This window comes from Psammomys obesus, unplaced genomic scaffold, assembly GCF_907164565.1.
Source record: "Psammomys obesus unplaced genomic scaffold, mPsaObe1.curated_primary_1811, whole genome shotgun sequence".
NCBI lineage: Eukaryota > Metazoa > Chordata > Mammalia > Rodentia > Muridae > Psammomys > Psammomys obesus.
Genome location: NW_026592732.1, coordinates 5482742 through 5503634, shown reverse-complemented (window position 1 = coordinate 5503634; position 20893 = coordinate 5482742). Strand labels below are relative to the sequence as shown.

The following is a 20893-nucleotide window of genomic DNA, read 5'->3' as shown; positions in this document are numbered from 1 at the left end:
AGGGCCCCGCGCCGCCGTCCGCGTCCGCGCCTCCCGCCGGCGCCCCCGCCGCCCCGCCCGCGCCCCCGGCCGGCCACCAGGTCGTGCACGTCCGCGGGGACTCGGAGACCGACCTGGAGGCGCTCTTCAACGCCGTCATGAACCCCAAGACGGCCAACGTGCCGCAGACCGTGCCCATGCGGCTGCGCAAGCTGCCCGACTCCTTCTTCAAGCCGCCCGAGCCCAAGTCCCACTCGCGACAGGTAAGCGGCGCCGCCCCGGGCGGGGAGGGGAGGGACGGGGCGACCGGGGCCGCGTGGGGCGCGGGGCCGGGCCGGCTCTCCCAGACTCGGCGGCCGCCGGGGGGCTGCACAATGCGCGCGCCTCCGCTCCCTACCTTCGCTGGGAGGGGGAGGGGCGGGGAGGGGTGGGGGAGGGGAGGCGGGTCCCCAGCGGGTGCCGGACCCCCGCCCGGGGACCCGCCGCCTGCGCTCCCGCCCCGCGCCGCCCGAGCGTCCCCTTGTTTGGCCCTGTCGGTGAGGAGTGGGGGTTGAACCGGTCCATTGAGTTTCTGGTTCCTTCTCCCGGTCCCCTCCCCCTCCCGAAAGCTTGTCTACGGCGGCGGCGGCGACCCAGGCGCGGTCCCACGGCAGGGTTCTGGCCCCCCCGGGGGAGTCGGCGGGTGGCTCCCTCTCCCCGCCACCCCCTCCCCGAGCTCCTTCGCCGTGCCCTGGGACTCGCGCAGGCGGCGGGGTCCTTTCACGCTCCGGGCGCGGCGTGGGGGGAGGGCTCACGTGTCGCTCTCCCCGTCGTAACCTAGCATTTACTGCTGGGCCCGCAAGCTTTCAAGGGAGCCACATCTGGGCACCGCGCAGGAACTGGCCGCGCTGGCGGGGCCGAGGGTTCCGCGCCGGCCTTTGATAGCGCGTTGCAGGTTGACTCATAGGCCGGGTCCTGCCCGGCTCAACTGTGATTAAAGGTAATGTTTGGGAAGCAATGACTAATGCTAGGCTCGCCGTGGCTCCTTCACCGACTGCGGATGTGAACATGGCTGCTTCTCCACCGTGCGCGACGCCTGGTTTATTTTCCCAGCTGGATCCAACAACAGAAGTGAAACCGCTTCAAAGTGTTTAACATACCTGGTAGATCTCTTTAGTGTCGCCCCCTCTCCCACCCCCCTCCCCCCATTTCTCCTTTTAATTACCTAATTTTTTAAAGAACTTGCTTTAGGCTAAACCCAGCATAGGAACTTTGCCCAAAACTTAATTGGTTTTCCAAACACTGCCATGTCGTTAGCCCACTCGGCCTGTAACTGGGGTGGAAAGAAGCGTTGCCGCCCCCACTCCAGCCCCGCTGCTGGGCAGGCCTTCCCCCACTCCAGCCCCCCTCCTAGGCAGGCCTGCTGCAGAACAGGAGTTTCGGAGCTCCGAAAAAGTCGATTAGCCTCACTACAAAAAGCCGAGTTACGGAGGAAGGAAAAGTTACTTAGCTGCTAGCCTAAACATCTTAATTTGTAACAACAGTAGACTCAGCTCCATCGCTCCCTCCCCCACAAGTGCCTTTCTGTGCTCGCTGAGCTAAACGTATATCGGCGTGCAATCCAGAGACGGGGCCGGGAAAACTGGAGGAATACGCAGATGGAACGCTCCATTTTGTAGCACTTAGCAGAGGGTGGGCCACGGGGAAGTGTGCTTGTGCTTCCACCGGTCCGTTTGTGGGTTCCTTTGCCTTCGCACTAGAGCTTTAAGAGAACTGTGCATCAAGAAATTTACCTTTTCGGTGTGCTAATGATTTCTTAGACTCAAAATTTCATCTCTCTCTCGAAACTCAGAAATGCCCGTTTTTGCCGTGGGGCTTTAAATGACTGCTGGGTCCTTTCAGTTTCTTTAGCTGCATGAATCTAGACAATCAAACGTTTTGATAAACCCTAATTCCAATAAAAGGATTAGCTTATGGATAGTATGTATCCGAATTGTAAATAACTGTCTACAGGTTCCTGCCAGAGGATTTTTATGTCACTATGTTCTTCTGGCTTCAACAAAAATGATTTCTAGACAAGTTCATTTCTGATGCCTTGTCTGATACTAGTCTGGTTGGACCCAAATTTGAGTCCTGGGGGTCTCTGCAGGTCCCCCCCCCCATTATATGTGTGTGAATCCTCAAGTTATAGTTGAATTGATGAAGTCCGTATCCCGTAGGAACGAAGAGCGTTAGCCTATTAATCTTTTCATTAGGGAGCTTTTAGGACTGGTGCAGTTCTGAGCCTTTGAGTTCATTAAAAGTTGTATAATTTATAATGGGTGATTTATTGATCACATTTGTTCACAGTCAAAAAAGTGACAGTTGGGGCCACTAATTATTTAAAACAAAGGGAAACGTGCATAGTAATTTTTTAGGTTTTGTTCTAGGACTTTGTAAAGCAACCATACCGTTTGGAAATTGTATTGATTTATTTGGGGTTGGGATTTATTTGGGTAGTGTGTTCTCTACCTCCAAACAAAGTTTTTAATGCCCAGTATTTGCTGTTTTCACAGTGTCTAGAAAGGTAAACATTCAGATGGTCTGTTAATTTTTGTAATTTAAAAATGGTCTATTTGGACACCTGTGTTCTTTGGTGTCAGATATTAAACATTGAAGTTTGCATTTGATGTTTAGATATTTGGTTGCAGTGAATTTTGGTTTAGGAAGTTGGGGGTAGGTACTATTGTCCCGTGTGTAAATTTTCATTTTGCACTTTCTGATAGGCCAGCACTGATGCCGGCACCGCTGGAGCCTTGACCCCACAGCATGTTCGAGCTCACTCCTCTCCAGCCTCCTTGCAGCTGGGGGCTGTTTCTCCTGGGTCACTCACCCCCAGTGGCGTGGTCTCTGGCCCTGCGGCTACCCCGGCAGCTCAGCATCTCCGACAGTCTTCCTTTGAGATCCCTGATGACGTACCGTTGCCAGCAGGCTGGGAGATGGCCAAGACATCTTCTGGTCAGAGATACTTCTTAAAGTAAGTGAAGAAGAGAATGTTGGGAAGTGGCAATGTAGGAATGACTCTATTAATGTTATATCAAAACATTACTTAGTTATTTATTTTGCTGGTGCCAGAGATGGAACTCAGCTTTATGAATGATTAACCACATACCATCGAGCTGCACCCCAGCCCTCTATTTTTATATATGTGAGTACCCTCTGTAGTGTTGCTCATACCTTGAAAGCCTGATTTATTCATGGTTCAGAGCCTTTTTGAAAACTTGTTTTGTGGCAATATTGGATAATCTCACTTTGAGTTTGCGTCAGATTTGTTAATTAGCTTGGCCCCAAACAGAAAGAATACCATGAAAAAATATAAATTGTAAATACCAAAAGTGGCGTAAATATGTGTTACATTTTCTTTGTCGTGCCTCCATCCCTCTGTGTGTGTGTGCCTGCGTGCAGGATGGGGTGGTGGTGGAGGGGTCTTGCATATTGAAACCAGGACTTTGTGCATTTCTAAAAGATTGGTAGAGGAAATGATAGGACTTGTGTGCTTAAATTGTGAAACAACATACACTGTGGCTTCATTTTGATGTCATTTAACAGCCTTTCCCCTCAGAATGTGAAAGAAACACTAGGTTTGGCCTCCAATCATGTGTTGGCACACTTCTTTTAGGCTAGCCAGTCTTCAAAAGCAGTATCTTTGGGAAAATGTTATCAAGGCCACTGGTTACCCCACCCCCGGTCTTTTTTGTCTTCAACAAAATGGCAAAATTACATTCATCTGAAAAGGACAGAATGGGATTTTATCCTCTCCAATTTTGAAATTGGAAGTAAAACTAATTTTCTAGAGCTTGTTTGAATTAAGAGGGTACAAAATATCTGAGACTGTGATTGGTTGATGGGTTGAGATAATGAAGAACAGTGCTCATTTTGACTTAGATTTGTCAGACAGTAAATGCAGCATTTTTTATTGGTTCAGAGGACACCAGTAACATTGTGTGTGACCGCGCCCCCCTTCTCCATCTGTATTTTCAGTTCTTTGTCTTAGTGGGTTTCTACTTTGTGTTGATTTTCTTGTTCCACGCAGGGGCTTCTCTGAAACGTGCTCTGTAGACCAGGCTGCTGAGTTGGTAGGCGTGCACCGCAGTGCTGGCCTTTGGTTCCTACTTTGTAGTGTAAGGGTACAGAGTTTTCTGGAGGACACTGGAAAGCGACCCCCCCCCACCTTTGTTTTTTGTTTTGTTGCCATTTTTTCCCCTGTAACTTTTCCTTTTTTAAAAAAAAAAAAAAAATTTTTTTTTTTTTTTTTTTTTTTTTTTGATGTCCTGGTACTAATTTCAAAGGTTCAGGTTTCAAGGAGAACAATAAAGGGCCAGAGACTGGAAAGTGCACACAAGCCTGGCAAACCCATCCCCGCGAACCAGATCATTTGTTCTTTAAGCCGACGTCCGAAGTAAATGACTTGGAAGAGGGGCTGGCTGTGAGAGACTCATCCTGAAGGGGAAGGGAGGGGAAACCAGCCAGGTTGTTAGGGAGGAAAAGAATGGCTTAGACTTGCTGAACCCTCCCTGCTGTGTCCCGTGCTGACCTGGGGAGATTTTAAACAGCTTAATAGCCGGCAGGCCTGCAGTGTGCCTGTGGCAGTGAGCAGAAGGTCAAAGAGCAACACTTAAATGCTGTTTTTACTCTTCTGTGTTTTCCTAAAATTGCTTGTTTGGTGACATCTTTCTGCATTTTCATTATTGGAGTGGGTGATCACGTTTTTGAGCTGAAATAAACTTTATTGTAGATTCTTGCGTTAAAAAAAAAAACCTTTCAGTGATTCTTTCCACAAGTAGCTGGTTTGTGGAGTTACTGCACACTGGCTCCGCCCCATCCCCCCACCCAGCACCCTCACCCCTTTTCCAAGGGGGTCTGGAAAGAAGGTAAACCAGGCCAGACTAAGACTTCCCATAGGAATGGGGGAGGCTTCACCTAGGAAACAAACTCGGGCAGGAAGCGAGGCAAAGGCATTGTTAGTGAGGCGCCAGTGGGAGTCAGCTGCTTCTGTGATGAATGAGGCATGTGGGGTCTGCAGAGGGTTTTCACACCATGCTCTTCTGAAGTAGAAGGCTCACGCCTGAGGGGAGACTTGAACCCTCGCAGCAGGTGAGCTGAGTCACTTGGTCTGGTAGGACCCTGTGGAAGCCCCAGGGGGCTGGTTGTGGAAGGTGGGTGCTGGCGTCTTTCAAGTTTCCTTTTCTGAAGAGTAAGCTGCTCTGTGGACTAGATGCGGTTTCGAGAAGTGCTGTTGGCCTTTTCCCTGGTGTTCTGGTCTGTGTAGTTGCCATAAAGAGCTGTTGTGCGCCACGCTGATGGATGACGTTAATATCTGCCCTGCCTGTGAGTCAGAGAGGGAGGTTAAACCAAGCTTTTGGTGCCAAGTCGCTACTATGTGAACATTTATTTTTATCTTAGCTTTTAGAACCCGTTTCTCTTCACAGTCAACACTTTTGTTAGCAGCTTCTTGTAAAGTTCTTGAGATAGCTTAGTTTGGTCCCCGGGACCCACATGATGGAAGGAGGGAGGGGATTGACTCCTGCACATCTCAGACAGTGCAGCGGCAGGGTCGTGGTGTGTCCACACTCACGCTTGTGTGTGCACCCAGATGCACAATGAAAGAATGAAAGAGAATTTTCTAAAGGGTACCCGTGCCCAGCCAGCTGTGGAAGGAAGATCTGAACTAGCTTCTGGATTTCAGCTCATTCCAGCCACGAAAACTAAACCTTTCCTTCATCTTTTTAGGTACTTATTGGAACTAACTTTTATGTTACAAAGTATGTCATTTCTTAAGATTTATACTTGGTAGAAGGAATTCTGACCCCAAATGGTCCAAGCTGGCAAGATGTTGTAACTGGAGAGAGCTGGGAGAATTGTTGACTTTGGGAACAGCTAATTGTTGCCTTGGGACTGTAGATGAATGAGTTCTGGAGTCAGCCAGCCCATCCTCCAGCTTCAAGGCCATCTAATTGCTTTGATTGGTGTGAAGCTCACCCTAGGTCAGTGATCGAGAAACTTGGACTTTACATTGGCAAATGGTAGGGGTGGATCTATAATGCAAACACCTTCATCCTGGGCAGGAACCCAAACTCTGCACACTGTGCTGTGCCTGAAAAAGGCTCAGTCATTGTAGATGCCACATCTTTGCCACTGAACTTAACTATTTGAAACTAATTTCACTACAGTATCTTCAGTTTTTATTTTAAAAGAATCAATTCTCTTTATAGCTCAGCACTTCTGCAGGTTTTCCTGCAGGAAATAGTTCTTGAAGTAGTTGGTCAGCAACTTCCTATTTCTTTTATAAGCTGCTGAATAACTTCCTGAATTAGCATTCTATAATATCTTTGGTTACAAGGAGTACTTCTACTTCTCAGGTTTATTTTATTGAGTCTGGTACTTAAATCATTGCCAAGCACAGAGAACTTACTATAAGCTGTACCACACAGGCATTATAATTTGATGTACCCAGATGTGATCCTCGTCAGTACGTTTGTACATATACATTGTTTCGGTGGTGTTCTAATAATTTTTAAAAGATTTGGATGTGTGTGTGTGTGTGTGTGTGTGTGTGTGTTTGTTTGTTTGTCATTTTATGACTAGAGCCAGTTCTAGTGCTTTTAGTTTTTGAGATACAAAGTTGTTAGGCCTGTGATTTGTTTAAAAGTTGTAGAGAATTTTAGGGGATGGGACTATAGTTCTGATACAGCAAGCACAAGGCCCTGGGTTTGCTCTACTAGTTTTCTTGCACACTTAGGATGGGGTGTGGTGGGGTCACAGATAAGGCCAGTGAGATGGTTTAGCAAGTAAAACCCCTGTTCAGCAAACTGAAGACCTGGCCTTTAGCCCCAGATCCTGTGGTAGGAGGAAGAACACCCCCCAGAGTTTTCTAATCTCCACATGTGCCCTCATGTGTGGCCTGTCTGTCATCTCTCATGAACATGGTAATGGCCAATTTGAAAAAAAGATAAGAACCAGCTATGGCAGTGTACACCTTTAATCTCAGCAGAGGCAGGTGAATGTCTGAGTTTGGGCTAGCCTGCTCTTCATAGCAAGCTCTAGAACAGCCAGGCTGCATAGGGACAAAAAAAAAAAAAAAAAATCACTGCTCAATAAAAATAAGAAAGAAAAAAGATGTAAAAAAGGGCAAATTAAGTGGATTGTGTTTTTGAATGACTTTTTAAAAAAAAAACTGTAAAAGTTACTAGAGTATCTCATTTCATCATTTCAAAAGGTTATTTTCTCAGATTTTTGTTTTGTTTTGTTTTGTTGGCATTTTTCCCCAGTAACTTTTCCTTTTTTAAAAAACCATTTTCTGGTGTCCTGGTACAAACTTCAAAGGGTCAGGTTTCAAGGAGAACAATAAAGGGCCAGAGAATGGAAAGTGCACACAAGCCTGGCAAACCCATCCCCGTGAGCCAGATCATTTGTTCTGGTTCTCTACAACTTTCTAACAAATCACAGCCCTAAGTTTAGCCGTATGCCAGCAGAAAATGTACCTGCCTCATGAGTGTCCTTCATGAGTATCAAGTGTGAGTGCAGTAGCTTGATTTTTGTCTCTGCTATGTGCTGATTTAGAAGAGGGCACTCTGCGTTTTAAAAGTTTCCTCAGAATCGCCCCAAACGAAGGGCCTGAGAGTTAAGCTGTTGTAATTAGCTTTTCTGCTTGTCTCCTGCCCTTACCCATTGAAGGGCTGCAGCCGCTGCGAACCTCTGTAGAGATGGAAGTCACGTGGAGTGAGGCTGTGGCATCTTATGCATCTGGGGTAGCTCAAATCATGAATGATTTCTCTTCAAAAAGAGGAAAAAACAGACGAACAAGTAGCTTGGCCATTAAATACTGGCTAAGCTGCAAGCTCACAAGAAAGCACAGGGGCACTGCAAGCTGTCGTCGCGGTATTTCCCTACCGAGAGAGCTGGGCCTCACCTATTTTTGCTGTTGGTATGAACCCCCTTCAGGTCCGTTTGCAGGCCATTCCCTGTGTGCCGCCCCCCGTCCCCCCCCCCCCCCCCCAGTGACTTAGAACTATTGAAAATGACAGAAAAGACGGTGCTAGTGATGGGGAGAAGAAAAGGAAGTCACTGGGGAACTCCGTTATTTTTTATGTGAATTAAAAGGTGCTTAAATAAAAAACTAGATGCTTAAAATGTCATGAAATACCGGTACAAGATGAGACGCTAATGCTCTTTAAACAATGACAATCAAAAATGCTCCTCCCCACTTGATAGTAAACATTTAGGAAAAGAAAACCTGAGGAGTGTTTCAGTAGTTGACAGGTTAGGGTGAGGGAGAGGTGGGTGATTTCAAGACTGGCATCTCACTTTGTAGCTCTGGCTGTCCTGGAATTCCCTCTGTAGACCAGGCTGGATCCAAACTCAAAGAGATCTAGACTCTGCCTCTCAAGGACTGGGATTAAAGGTGTGGACCACCATGCCAGCAGTAGTTGACTCTTTATAATGCAAAACAGAACCTTCCCGAGGCCCAGAAATCAGTTTTCTCTAGTAATGCAGAGAAATACCTTTTATGTTGTAGTTAGAGAAAGAATGTAAATTAGACCCTAACAGTTCTGTTCTGTTTATGGTGATCTTCTGCCTTAGGCTTTAGGGTAGAGGTGAGCTCTCAACCCAGCCTGTCGGCCAATAGTATTTTTACTAGTGCTGGAATTTCTAGGCATAGGACAAATCAAAATGAAATAATGCATACAATCAATTAAGATGATTAATTAAAAAATTATTTTTTTACTATCTGTGTCAGCATGATTTTAGGATTAATTACAGCTTGGAAGTCTAAATGATCTTGACTGGGTAGCCTTACATAAAAACACCCTGTGCCCGTGGCTCCTGAGTGAAACAGGCCTTACAGAGAGCTTCTGATTGGGGTTACTCAGAATGCCAAGCCATGAAAGGCCTTTGCTGTCCTTATGAAGAGCTGGGAACAGCTGTAGCCATCTCGGAAGCATGTTTGTTTATGTGGGCACTCAACCCCTTCTAAAGCAAGCCCAGAGGCTCTTCCCCTGCCTCCCTGAATGCCCTAGACTAGAGAGTTCTCTCCTGACCTGGCTGTTAGCAGGAGCTGTAATCTTTAACATGGCAAATGAAAAGCTATTCTCTGAATAGTGTTTCGGATTAGCAGGATAATACAAATGGAAATAGCCACGGAAACACCAGAGTTTTACCCAACAAACACCTTCTGGTTAGTATCACATGCCTCATGGGGTAATGTGAGTCTACAACACTGCTCAGTTCTGCTGGGTCCTGATGGGCCAAGTGAAGGGGCTTTTGGTTAGATCTTCCCTCTTGTAATTGTTTAAATTGGGGAGGTTTTTCTTTTGTTTTAAGGTTTAAGTTTGTGTGATCAAGTATGCTTAGAAAGGTGCTATTCGTTTGTGTGAGGCAAAGTCTGTGAATACCCCAGGCTAGCCTGGTATTCTGCCTCCTTCACCTTGCAAGAAGCCCAAGGTGACCTTGAACTCCTGCTAATCCTCCTGTCACTGATTGTCAGTGTGTTATGCCCAGTAGAGAGGTGCACTTTTTGAGAAACATAAGACTGACTTGGGATTCAGACAAGAGTGGCTTTTCTGGAGTGTTGCTCTGACTGAATCACTGCTCCAGGTTCCTGCAGTGGTTGTAATATGGCGCTGCCTTGAAGAGGGTAGTGCTCTCAGCCATCAAAAGGGTGGGTGGGGCCAGAGTAGGTGGGCTTTATTGTGAAGAAAAAAACCTGTAGTTTTGTTTTGCATTCATGACCCTTCCTTCACTTACCTTGCCCTTGTGGAACTGATTTGATGTGTGTATGTATGTCTTAAGGTGTGTGTGTGTGCGCGCGTGCGTGCGTGCGTGCGTGCGTGCGCGCTGGCTGACAGGCTTTGTGTGTGTGTGTGTGGGAGATCATCCAGTGGTACTTTCAAGATAAGCTCTGTGTCTCCCTGAACGGAGCCCCAGGACTCCTCGAGCCCCTTGCCAGTGCTATGCCTGCAGGGGCAGCTCCCACACCTGGCTTTTTATACTGAGTGTTGGGTGGGAGCTACTTACTGACAGGGCCATCTCCAGTGTGACCTTATAAGCTTCCTAAGATAGGCAGCACTTCGGCTTAGCTTTCCTAACCCCCTTCCTTAGCCCTTCCAGAATAATTGCTAGAGTTTTATTTCTTTTGTTTTTTTATGTTGTTAGGGCTGTTTATTTGGGGGTTTTCTACAGCTGATATGTAGAATTACTGTGATTTTTTTTTTTTCTGAACAACTTCTTACATTTTCTTTAGAATTATTTCTCTTTCCCTTAAATTTTGTGTTGCTGTTGCTTTTCCCCCTCCTTGGACACCTGCCAAGAGTTGTTTGTGTACCCATTCTGGACTACTTAGACTTGTGGCTTTAGAGTCACAAGGGGCAGCGCTGTGGGTTGGCACTGCAGGAGGCTTGTTCACTTAATTGAACTCTGCTTTCTCTCCTTGATTTGCTCACAGTCCTGCTCAGTTTTCAAAAGTTTACCAAGAAAACTACATCAATTCACAGGCAGTGATTGGGATCCCTTAACTCTTAATCGGCAGTTTGAGTTGGAAAATTCAAAGTTGCTTTTCCTCATGATTTGAGGGCTGTATTCTATTTTACTTTAGTTTCCAGTTTTACTAAGAAGTTAAATGTACTTTCCCCCAACCCTTGGGAGCACTAGTATTTTGTTTTCTTTGGTGTCCTGGAAGTTCATGAAGAGTCTGTACTCCTTCAAACTCCTGATATGAAGAGCAGGTGGCTAGAAGCATGAGCATGAATGAGCAGGCCCCTCATGCTTTCCTTCAGGCTGGAAAATCTTTCCTGGTTCCTAGAGGAGTCCTATCCAGCTAGTCAGGAGCTTTGGTTTTCTTTTTTTAATGATTTATTTTTATTTTATGTGTTTCGTCTGCATGTATGTCAGAGGATGTCAGACCCCCAGAACTGGAGCTGCGGAGCAGGTGCTGGGAATTGAACCATGGTTCTGGCTGCCTCCCTACCTGTTTGACCCTGAATCATGAGATAGGGCTCAGTGTACATTTGATGCTCATTAAATGAGTGGAGAATGAGTGTGATTCCTAATTGGCTTCTCTACAGATGGGCTGTGTGCCTGGTTGTGTGTGTGTGTGTGTGTGTGTGTGTGTGTGTGTGTGTGTGTATGCACAGAGGGCCATCCTTGGGTTTCCTTCTGTGTCCACATCTGCTGTATCGTTCGGCAGATGGAAATGCCCTACAGTGTGTTTAATTATTTGTGTGCCTGGTCTTAGTTCTATTTCTACTACTTTCTCTGGTGGACGCTCTTCACTTTGGGTGTGTATACACGTGTGGATGTGTGAGGAGACCAGAGGAGTCGTTCACCTTTTTGTTCTGGGTGGGTTAGACTGACTAAACTTCCCCACCCTTGGGCATCTGGCTGTTTTCCTCTTTGGGTTTGGGCATCAAACTCAAGTCCTTGTGCTTAAAAAGGCACTTTTATCAACCGTGCTCTCCCCCTCCCCCAGGGCTTTATAATGCCAAACTCAATGAAGTGGCTTATACTCCGTCTTAGTGAGTCATCATTCATTTCTCTGGTGTCCCTCCCCTTTGTAGTAACCTCTGTTCGTGGAGGTGTTTTCAGAGAGCACCTTACAAGTTCAGGAATCTCAAGTTGAATTTGCCCTGGTTAACTTTATTCCATCTCCATTTTGTTCAGGGGAGAGAGTCTGGGAAATTTGTTGGGAGAAGAGGAGAGCTGGAATGGTGCACACAGGAAGCAGAGGCGTGCTCTTTAGTTGGAGGCTCGCCTAGTCTACATAGCAAGTTCCAGGTCAGCCAGCACTGTGTAGTGTGAGACATTGTCGCAAAACAAACAAGCAAACAGAAAACCACAACTACTTAATGACTGCATGCCGTGCAGCGACCTGGCTGTTGTCAGGAAATGCTCCAGGAGAGACTAAGAGCTGTGAGAGAAGTGTTGACTACTGTGCTGACTGTGGGGATGTGCAGTCAGTGAAATGTGCCGAACAGGGAGTGTTGTAATGACACTAGGGCCAACAAAAACTAAGTAGATGTTCCCAGGACAGCGCCCAGAACTGATCACCAGGATCACCTTCAAGTGCTTCTGATTTCTTCCTGGTTGGTTGGTTGGTTTTGGGTTTTGGAGACAGGGCTTCCCTGGCTGTCCTGGAACTTGCTCTGAAGACCAGGCTTGAGCTTCATCTCTCTGAAATCTGCCTGCTTCTGCCTCCCTGGGATTAAAAGTGTGAGTCAGCCACCACGTGCTTACTTTGTTTTTAAGATGGAAAGAAAATTGGGTGAAGAGTTTCTCTTTTCTTCTACACATGTTCGGGCTGCTTGGTTCTGTTTCTGAAATCCTGCCGCTTGGATGGGCTCCAGGTGATGACACTGCGTGTATTGAACAACTTGATCCTGTCGGAGTGGGGCACGGGCCTTCCTGTTGGGCCTAGTTACTGAAAAATAACCCAGTGCCTGAGGACAAAGCCTGCCCTGGGTTTCCTGTGTGTGCTTCACGTCTGAGTTAGTGCTGACATGCTGTGGGCTAGCAGAGCCAGTTTACCTGGTGAAGGCACTTACTGCCAAACATGATGAAGGAGAGAACTGACACAAGGTGTCCTGTGACTTTCACAGGTGTGTGCCCCACAGAGACACTCACTATATGCAAAAAAGCTTGATTAAAACATTTTTTTTTTAAAGACTGTATGCCCAGGCTTGGTGGAGAGCTGTGGCTCAGTGCTAGAGGAGTGCAAGTCCCATTTGCAGCATTGTGCATACTGTGCATTCAGTGCACAAGAGCGCAGCTGTCGTTAGGGTAACCCCTCTACTCTAAACCACGTGGTGGCTTTTTCCCATAGAAAGTCCCCTGGGCTGGCATTTCATAGGTTGCTCATTTCGATGGGTTTACTTCAGGCTGGTCTTGAGCACACTGTGCAGCCCAGGCTGGCACAGCAAACCTCCCACAGAGATTTTCTTTGTGCTCCAGGGTCTGCTTGTTTCAAAAGCTTGTGGTCTTTATACTGGACCTGTAGTGTAGGAGGACACCTGCTGTTTCTCACAGGGGGCTTACTTAGCTACATGCACTCTTAGAAGGTGTCTTTTTGCTTTTGTAGTACAGGGTGCCTCCTAGATTTGCTTTGGAGTCTTGGTCAGTGGTCACCCTGGTTGATACTTGGGGTCCTGGTGTAATTAATTGTGTTTAGTTTTCAAAGTACTTGGCTTTACTGCTAACACACCTTTCTGAAAGCACCATAAGACAGACAATACCTGCAGGGGAAGGAGGACTTACTCCCACAATTTTACAGTGGGAGCATGAGGCGGCTTACCTCAGCTAATCAGGGAGCAGAGAGCTTGGGCCAGAGCCCACCAACTTTAACTTTCTCCCAGATAAGGTCCCAAGCCCAGAGGTGCCATAACCTCCCTACACTTTCACTGCCAGCTGGGCAGCAATGTTCAAATATGTGAGCCTGTAGGGACAGAACGGTTCACATTCAAATAATAACACAGGCTAACTGGAATATTTACTTAGCGTGGGTTTTTTGTTTGTTTGTTTGTTTTTTCCAGATTGGTCTTGAATTCACCATGTAGCTGAGGCTAGCTTTGAACTCCTGATTATTTTCCTGCCTCCCTTCTCCAGGTGCTAGGATTACAGGCAGGGATCACCAAGGCTGCCTTTTAAAAATAATTTCCTTGTCATTTCTTCTTTATCGTCTTTTTCCCATCCTCATTGTGTATCCCAGGCTGGCTGTTCACTTCCTGTGTAGCCAGAGGATGACCCTGACCTTCTGATCCCCCTGCTCCCACCTCCTAAGTACCAGGTGGGATCCAGGGCCGGGTGTGTGTTGGGCAAGCATTCTGCTAGCCGAGCTACACCCCATCCCCTTTGTTTCAGTGCTGAGGCTCAGCTTCATTGTGTAGCCCTGGCTGTTTTGGAACCCAAGAACCTATCCTTCTGTCCCACTGCACCCTGCATGCAGGAGCAGTTTCGTTCTTAAATGGCTGAGTAGCCTTTGCTGGCTTGAACCCTGCTAATCTTGGACATCACTTTTTATCAGTTAGGTTCACTCTAAACCAGCACAAATTCAGAGTCATAGGAACAATTTTGTTTTTCTTTAGTTTTTTAAACTTATGAGCGTATAGTTTATGTGCATATGTAATATGTGCTTGTGTCCACATAAGTCATAGGAGGGAGTCAGATCCTTGAAACCGGTTGTAAGCTACTGTGTGGTTACAGGAAACAGAACTCCAGTCCTCTGTAAAAGCAACAAGTGCTTTTAATCTCTGAGCCATCTTTCCAGTCCCTTTTATTTTTATTTTATTTTATTTTATTTTATTTTATTTTATTTTATTTTATTTTATTATTTGTCTGTTTATAGTCAGTATGGCAAAGTGGTCTGGCTGGCCTGGAGCTTGCTAAGTAGACAAAGCCACCCTTGAATTGGAGGCACTGGAGCCTCCCCTCCACCACTTCTCACTCTTTAGTATTGGGGTTACCCCACCTGCTTTATGTGTTTATTTTAAAATAGAGGCTTGGTATATAGTTCTAGGCTCGTACTGAGCTGTCAGTTTTTCCTCTCCCTTTCCCCCAGCCTGGGAAGATCCATCTGGAATTAATTACAGACCTGTGTCACCATGCTCAGGTGCCGCCATGCTAGGCTTCTAATTGGCTTCTTTGGCCAGTTCTATGAGACTTGTGCATATCAGCATAGCTCTTGATTGCTGTATGAAGTTGGGGAATTCTTTCCGTCTTTTCTCTCCCTCCCAAGTCTGTAGCAGGGAACTCCGGTGTGCTAGGCAGTTACTGTACAACTGAACTGTCTCCTTAGCCCTTTTTTCTTTTCTTTTTTTTTTTTTTTGAGACATGGTTTAAGTTCCCCAAGCTGGTCTTGAACTTACTGTCAGACTCCCATGTGACTGGGATTATAAGCTCAGATCACCAGGCCTGTTTAAATATTTCCACAGCAGTGTGGGTCTGTCTGACCAGACTGCAGGCTAAATTGTTGCACTGTTGAGAAATATGAGGTTGTTAAGTAATGATGGTAGAGTGTTGTCGTGCCTGTGAAGGATTTGCAAGTATGTGCACGAGAATCTAGTGCCTGTACTCAGAATGGAATGGCAGTGGGACATGAAGCATGCGTATATCTGTCTGTGCTTATTTACTAACCCTTCTGTATGCCTAGGACGCGGTGCTCTTTTTCTGAATTCAGAAAGTTTCCTGTAAGATGCTGCTTTCAAAAATGAACGTGCGAGCCTGCATGTGTGTGTGCACTGTGTGCATCCAGGAGCCTGTGGAAGCGGAGGATGTGCTGAGTCTCCTGGAGCCGGGTAAATGGGCACCTAGCCTGGGTGCCGGGGGAGCTCAGTGCTGCTTGAGCGGTAAATGCTCCTAGCTTCGTGGGCCAGATCAGGGCCCTTCTGTCTCTGAGTTGCACCTCACTGTTGCCTGGGTTACAGGCATGCACCACCACCCCCCAGCTTTTTATCTGAGTTCAGAGGATCTGTATGCAGGCACCGTCTCTTGTGAGGCGAGCGCTTCACTGACTTAGCTATCTTCTGCTTGGATTTCCTTTTTGGAATTCGGTGATTGAGAGGATCCCAGTTGTTCTTAATATTGCTCTCAATTGAAGATGAGCTTTTCCTGAAACTGGGCTGGGCAGTGGTGGCACACACCTTTAGTCCCAGCACTCAGGAGGCAGAGGCAGGTGGATCTCTTGAGTTTGAGGCCAGCTTGGCCTGCAGAGTGAGTTCTATAACAACAAGGGCTACACAGAGAAACCCTGTCTCAAAAAAAAAACAAATGAAAACAAACAAACAAGATACTTCTGAAGCCTGCAACCCTCAACTCTGGAGATGGGGAGGGGGTGATTCTGTCTCCATCTTCAGTAGATATCCTGCTAGTTCTCTTCCTGTTTCTGTGCTGGAAGCACTCTGAAGTTACTGAGTCGTTGATCTACTGGTAGAGAGCCCACTTACTCATCTTGCTGTAAGAGCCTCTCAGAGGTGGCAAGGTTGCAGCACACCTTTTGGAAAGCCTTCAGTACCACATGCTGATGGTATAAAGATGGTATGAATGCCTCCTTCCTTGCTTTCTGGTGTCGATGCCAGAAGTACTCTAAGCCTAAAGGTTTGGAGTAAACCAGCTTGGTAGAAACAACAACAAAATGAAATAAGCTGGAGTTTATGTTTCAGGGCCTCAGGCAAGCAAACTAGAGTGTGGCATCTGCCAAGCCCACCCCAGAGGCTCATCAAATTAGCACTCAGCACGGGATTGAAGCTGCCCCACCCCAAGTAGTGTTATTTCTTGTCAGTAAAAGAGTTAAGGCTATTAGTTCAGCAGGTTCATCTAAATGTGTGTGAGTAAAACTTGGACATGATGTGTGCGGTCATTCTGAATTCTTCTAATCTTTTTATGTTTGAAATTTCCGTAATATATAAATCTGAGGCAAAAGTATTTATGAAAATAGTGTTTGAAAGGATTTTCTTTTGTTCTCTCTTTCCCTGTGTGAGTGTGTCCACAGTAACGACAAGTTCAAGCCGACTGGTTAGAATGTAGAATTCCTAGCACACATGCATTCTTTCTCCCACGTAGTCACACTTTCTGTAAAGGCTTGAAAGCGTGCTGACTAATCAAAATAGTATTTTGATTTCTTATAGTACATAACTAGCAGTTTGAAGTCTAGATAATTATGTAGCCCTACAGATCCACTGCATATTTCACACTGTACTTTCAGGGGAGAGATGTAGCTGGCTTTCCTCTTATTTCCCACTCCCACGTGTACCATATCTTATTATAGGTTTTCTGAGACAGGGTCTCCCCTCCAGCCCCGGCTGTAGACCAGGCTGGCCTCAAACTCAGATACCCGCTTGCCTCTGCCTCAGAGTGTCGGGATTAGCGGGGTGCAGCACAGGTCCAGGACCTTCTACATCCTTTACCGTCTACCTCTCATCGGGCAGCACCTTCTGAAAAGCAAAGCCATAAAGCGAACAGTGGCGGTGTGCTGTCTGGTCAGCACAAAGCAGTCTGCACTCTAGTTTCCTAACTATCCACTATTACAACTTTCTGCCGATATAAACAAAAAACTCAAGCAGCCAAAGATACAGTGAGAACAGAATGCAAAGCCATTTAACTGCAGCTGCGTTTCTTAAGCTGTGCCTAGCGTTCAGTGCATTTAAGTTATAGTTAATGAGGTGCACATTCAGGCTACACCAGCCTAGATTTGCTCTAGAATATGGGACTTCCCTAAGAGCAAACAAATCTGCTGGGAGGTGGTGGGGAACTTTTATTCCCTAGCACTTAGAAGCAGAGGCAGGTGGATCTGTATGAGACCAGCCAAGGCTACACAAAGAAACCCTGCTTGGAAAAACCAAAAATACGCAAACCAAAAACCTTCTTGCTCATAGTTTTACTTAATTGATTATTAAGTAGTTTCCCTAAGGAGAAAACAAGCATTTTGTGTTTTTTAAGAAACTGATATATATTAATGGATGGCTGTTGGCTCTTTAATTCACAGGAAGCCTATAAATGAACTCTGTTTTTCCGAAAAATGCAATGTTATGCCAATACCCACCTAAGCACTATTCAGACACTGATGAACTAAATAGCATAAACAGATGCCAGCTGTGACATGCACAGCTGAAAAATATTCCATGTGGGAATAATATCCCACATGGAATAATCCTTTATAGGAAAAAATAATACGGTCAGGGAAAATGAGCAAGAATATCTTCTATAAAAAGCCATGTCAGCAACCCAAGTCTTCAGTTGTGTCTTCAGCACATAGTATGGCATCTAGTCTGTGATGGGCATTTAATGATGTGATCCACTAGCTGCAGAACACTAGTTTCTTCTATAACATTGAGCTTTGCCAACTTTAGATGCTGTGAAAGTCAGTGCAAAACCTCCCATCTGTTCCCAGATGTCTCTGTCTGTCTATCCATCCATCCATCCATCCATCCATCCATCACCTGTCTGTCTGTCTACCCATCAATCCATCTGTCCATCTATCTTCGTATATATGTATATAGGTAGGTAGGATTTTTTTTTTTTTTTTTTTTTAATGATGGTGTATTGACAGCGCTTTTGTTTAAAATAAAGTGTATGTAATTTTCTTCTGAGTCTGGTTCCCACTTTATAGGCCTGGATGGCCTACATACATCGTATAAAAGAGCCTATCTTGGAACTCTCAGAGACAGTGACTGTCCTGCCTCCGTTGTGCTGGGAGTGAAGGTGTGTACAAACATGCCTGCTAAAAGAAAGCATGCTGCTAACTGCACAGCTACCATGGCAGCAGGGAGGGCGCTTGGCGTGAGCATTTCTCTCACTGTGATAAGCTGGCATTAGTGGAGAGGAGCGAGAACTGACAGTGACAAGGACTTGGTGAAGGAGTGGACTACCCTTTCAGGACAGACAGCATCTTTCTGGAGTATAGTTCTGATGAGAACGCAAGTCTTTTAAGAAGTACTTGTCCTACATGTAGGTATGAAAATGGAAATTGCCAGGGAGGCAGGAAGGGCCCTGCGCTTGTTGTTTAGAAAGGAAAGAAAATGCCACTTTGATAATCTAAAAACATTAATTTAAAAAAATGTGTCTCATTTCGGAAAATAATCCCATGTCAACTCTTGTTCATTACACTATAAAAGAAAATAAAGTTTGAGAGTTAAACTTCGTCTGAATCTTCTCTGGCCTGAGAGGCAGTCACAGCCCTAAAGGGCTTCTAGCCTTCAGAGAGAAGAGTGTATATTGTGTCAGGATGGCGTAGTCACACGCCATACAACTTCTTGGATGTGTTATTTGCAGTCATTTTAATTTGGGGCCTTTTGGTTGTCAAATGCAACTTGGAATTGTTTGAACCCATTACAGGTTGTAATGGTGATTGAGGGTGCCATGTTGGCTCAAACATGAAAAAACACGATGGTATTATTGGTTAACACTCATGGTTAATAAAGTGCTTAGGCAGTTGGATTCTAACCTTTGCATCTGCAAACCTGTGCGCATGGTACACGTGGGATCCCTGCTTTGGCAGGTCAGCCTTAGACATTTGCTGTGTGCGTGTCAGTGCTCTTGCAAGTGTCACTGAGTTTACTCTTTGCCACACATTACTTTGGTATAAAGGGGACCTGCTTTACCTGTTCACCCTTCTGGGTCTGTGTCCACCTGGAGAGCAAAAACAGCTCCTGTCAGTGTGGACTGCCTCTTCACCAGTTAAAGACTTCACATTGTTTTGGTTTTGTCTTACAACAAGCGTTTTGTAGAATGGAGTAGAGCTCTTCTGTATCTCCTCCCATGGGTCTCATTCACTTTGTCTCATTCACTTTGGCCGTAAATACTTGCTAAATTAATTAAACCACGACACCTAGCATGTCCTTTAAAATAACTGCTGGTTCAAAAGCTCCCGAGTAATTCTGATATGTGCATTCACTTGTCAAGTAGTGGAGAAGGAATGGGAAATACTTCACATTCAGCCGGTCCTTGTGATCGGCTCTTTCCTGTTGTCAAAGAGGGTCAAGCTGGAGGTAGGCAGGGCTCGTTGGACAATTTTAGAACCCTCTGCTGAGTATGGAGAGCCTTCACTCCCACCTCCTTCACCTGCCCTAGGCTTTAGCTGCTCCTGCTAGATAAACGCTTCCTTTATTATTTCATACAGCTACATGATTGTGCATGAAAGCACCTCTATATCAGTGTTCTGTGTTACTTAAAGGAGAAAAGTGAGGACATGGGACTACAGGAGAAGTTATGTAGGTAGGTGTCTTCCTTTGCCTCAAAAGCAGCGGTGTTTTGAACATAACATTTTTAGCTGCACATATAAAAATCCTACAAGCTTTTCTCAGTTTGTGTGTAGAATTAGCTCCAGTTTCATTGTGGTCTTAATGTGGAATGTCTTCCGAGTTAGTAAAGGAATCAGTTTTAAATAGGGAACAAAGTTTCGCTTAAGGACACTTGCCATCTGACAGTTTTGTGTCTCTGGAATGACTTTAAAAGCCAACTCCTGGTGTGTGATTGTTAAAAGTGCCTCTTCAAGCACAGAGCACTTCCACTTTCAGGAGCACAGCCTAGCGCTCTGGATGACAGCTTGTGCAGTGCAGCATTATTTATCTATTTTTGTAAAGGGTTGCTAATCGCCTGGTGCCTCCCTGTCTGAGTCGTGTGCTTGTGGACTGTCTACATGAAATCACTTGATAGGCTCTCGCATTTCTGCAAAAATGGTGCCTGTATTTTTAGTTTACCACCCTGGCTTAAAGTGAAATTATTTAATAGAAATATTTAGAGACCAGCAGCTTACTTTGAATAGGGCTGGTGTTAACTGGACCCTTTTTAGAATAGGTCTGTGTTTAAAAACGTGTCACTATAAGTTATGAAATATAATTCATTTATCCTACCTTTGGCCAAGACACATATATAGCCTCTCTCCTCATCTGTTTCTAAGCATGGGTTTTTGTTTAAAAGGAAGATTAGTATGTCCATTTTTTTTCCCTTCCTTTCTTTTTTGTTGGCAGGATTTTACTGTGTAGCCAGCCCAGGCTGGTTTCAGATCCTGCCTCTGTCCTCTGAAAGCTGTGGCTGTGGTTGTGAGACAGCACCACACCTTTCCCGGCCTGTCCCTGTATTATTTAGCTCTGAAGTCCTACAGGCTCTGTGGCACTGATGGGGATTTTGAAGCCTCCTGAACTGTGCTGCTCAAGAGTTGGGAGCTGGAGCTCACAGCTGAAATATGAGACTGTGACCTCTAGTCCAGAGGCCCGGAGTGTTGCCACGGAACCAACCCCTGATGTTTCCTAAGAATAGCCATTCTCCAGCAATGGGTCATCCCTCAGACGCACTTGTCGCTCTTGCTGTGTTCTGAATGGATGAGGGGTGAGGGGAAGTAAGAAGAGAAATGCCACTGAAGCCTGTGACCCACCCTTCCCTCCCCAACATGAGTTTTGAATGTGGAAAGAAGAAT

The 20893-nt window shown here is 45.8% G+C and overlaps 1 protein-coding gene across 2 annotated transcripts in view; it reads left to right on the top strand.

The window, feature by feature from the left end:
- Yap1 (Yes1 associated transcriptional regulator) overlaps positions 1–20893 on the top strand; it is an 84674-nt gene that overhangs the window by 831 nt on the left and 62950 nt on the right. For both annotated transcript variants that reach the window (XM_055615514.1, XM_055615515.1), the window contains exons 2-3: positions 31–242; positions 2724–2974. In XM_055615514.1, coding sequence (XP_055471489.1) covers positions 31–242; positions 2724–2974 — 463 coding nt within the window. The remainder of the gene's footprint in view (positions 1–30; positions 243–2723; positions 2975–20893) is intronic.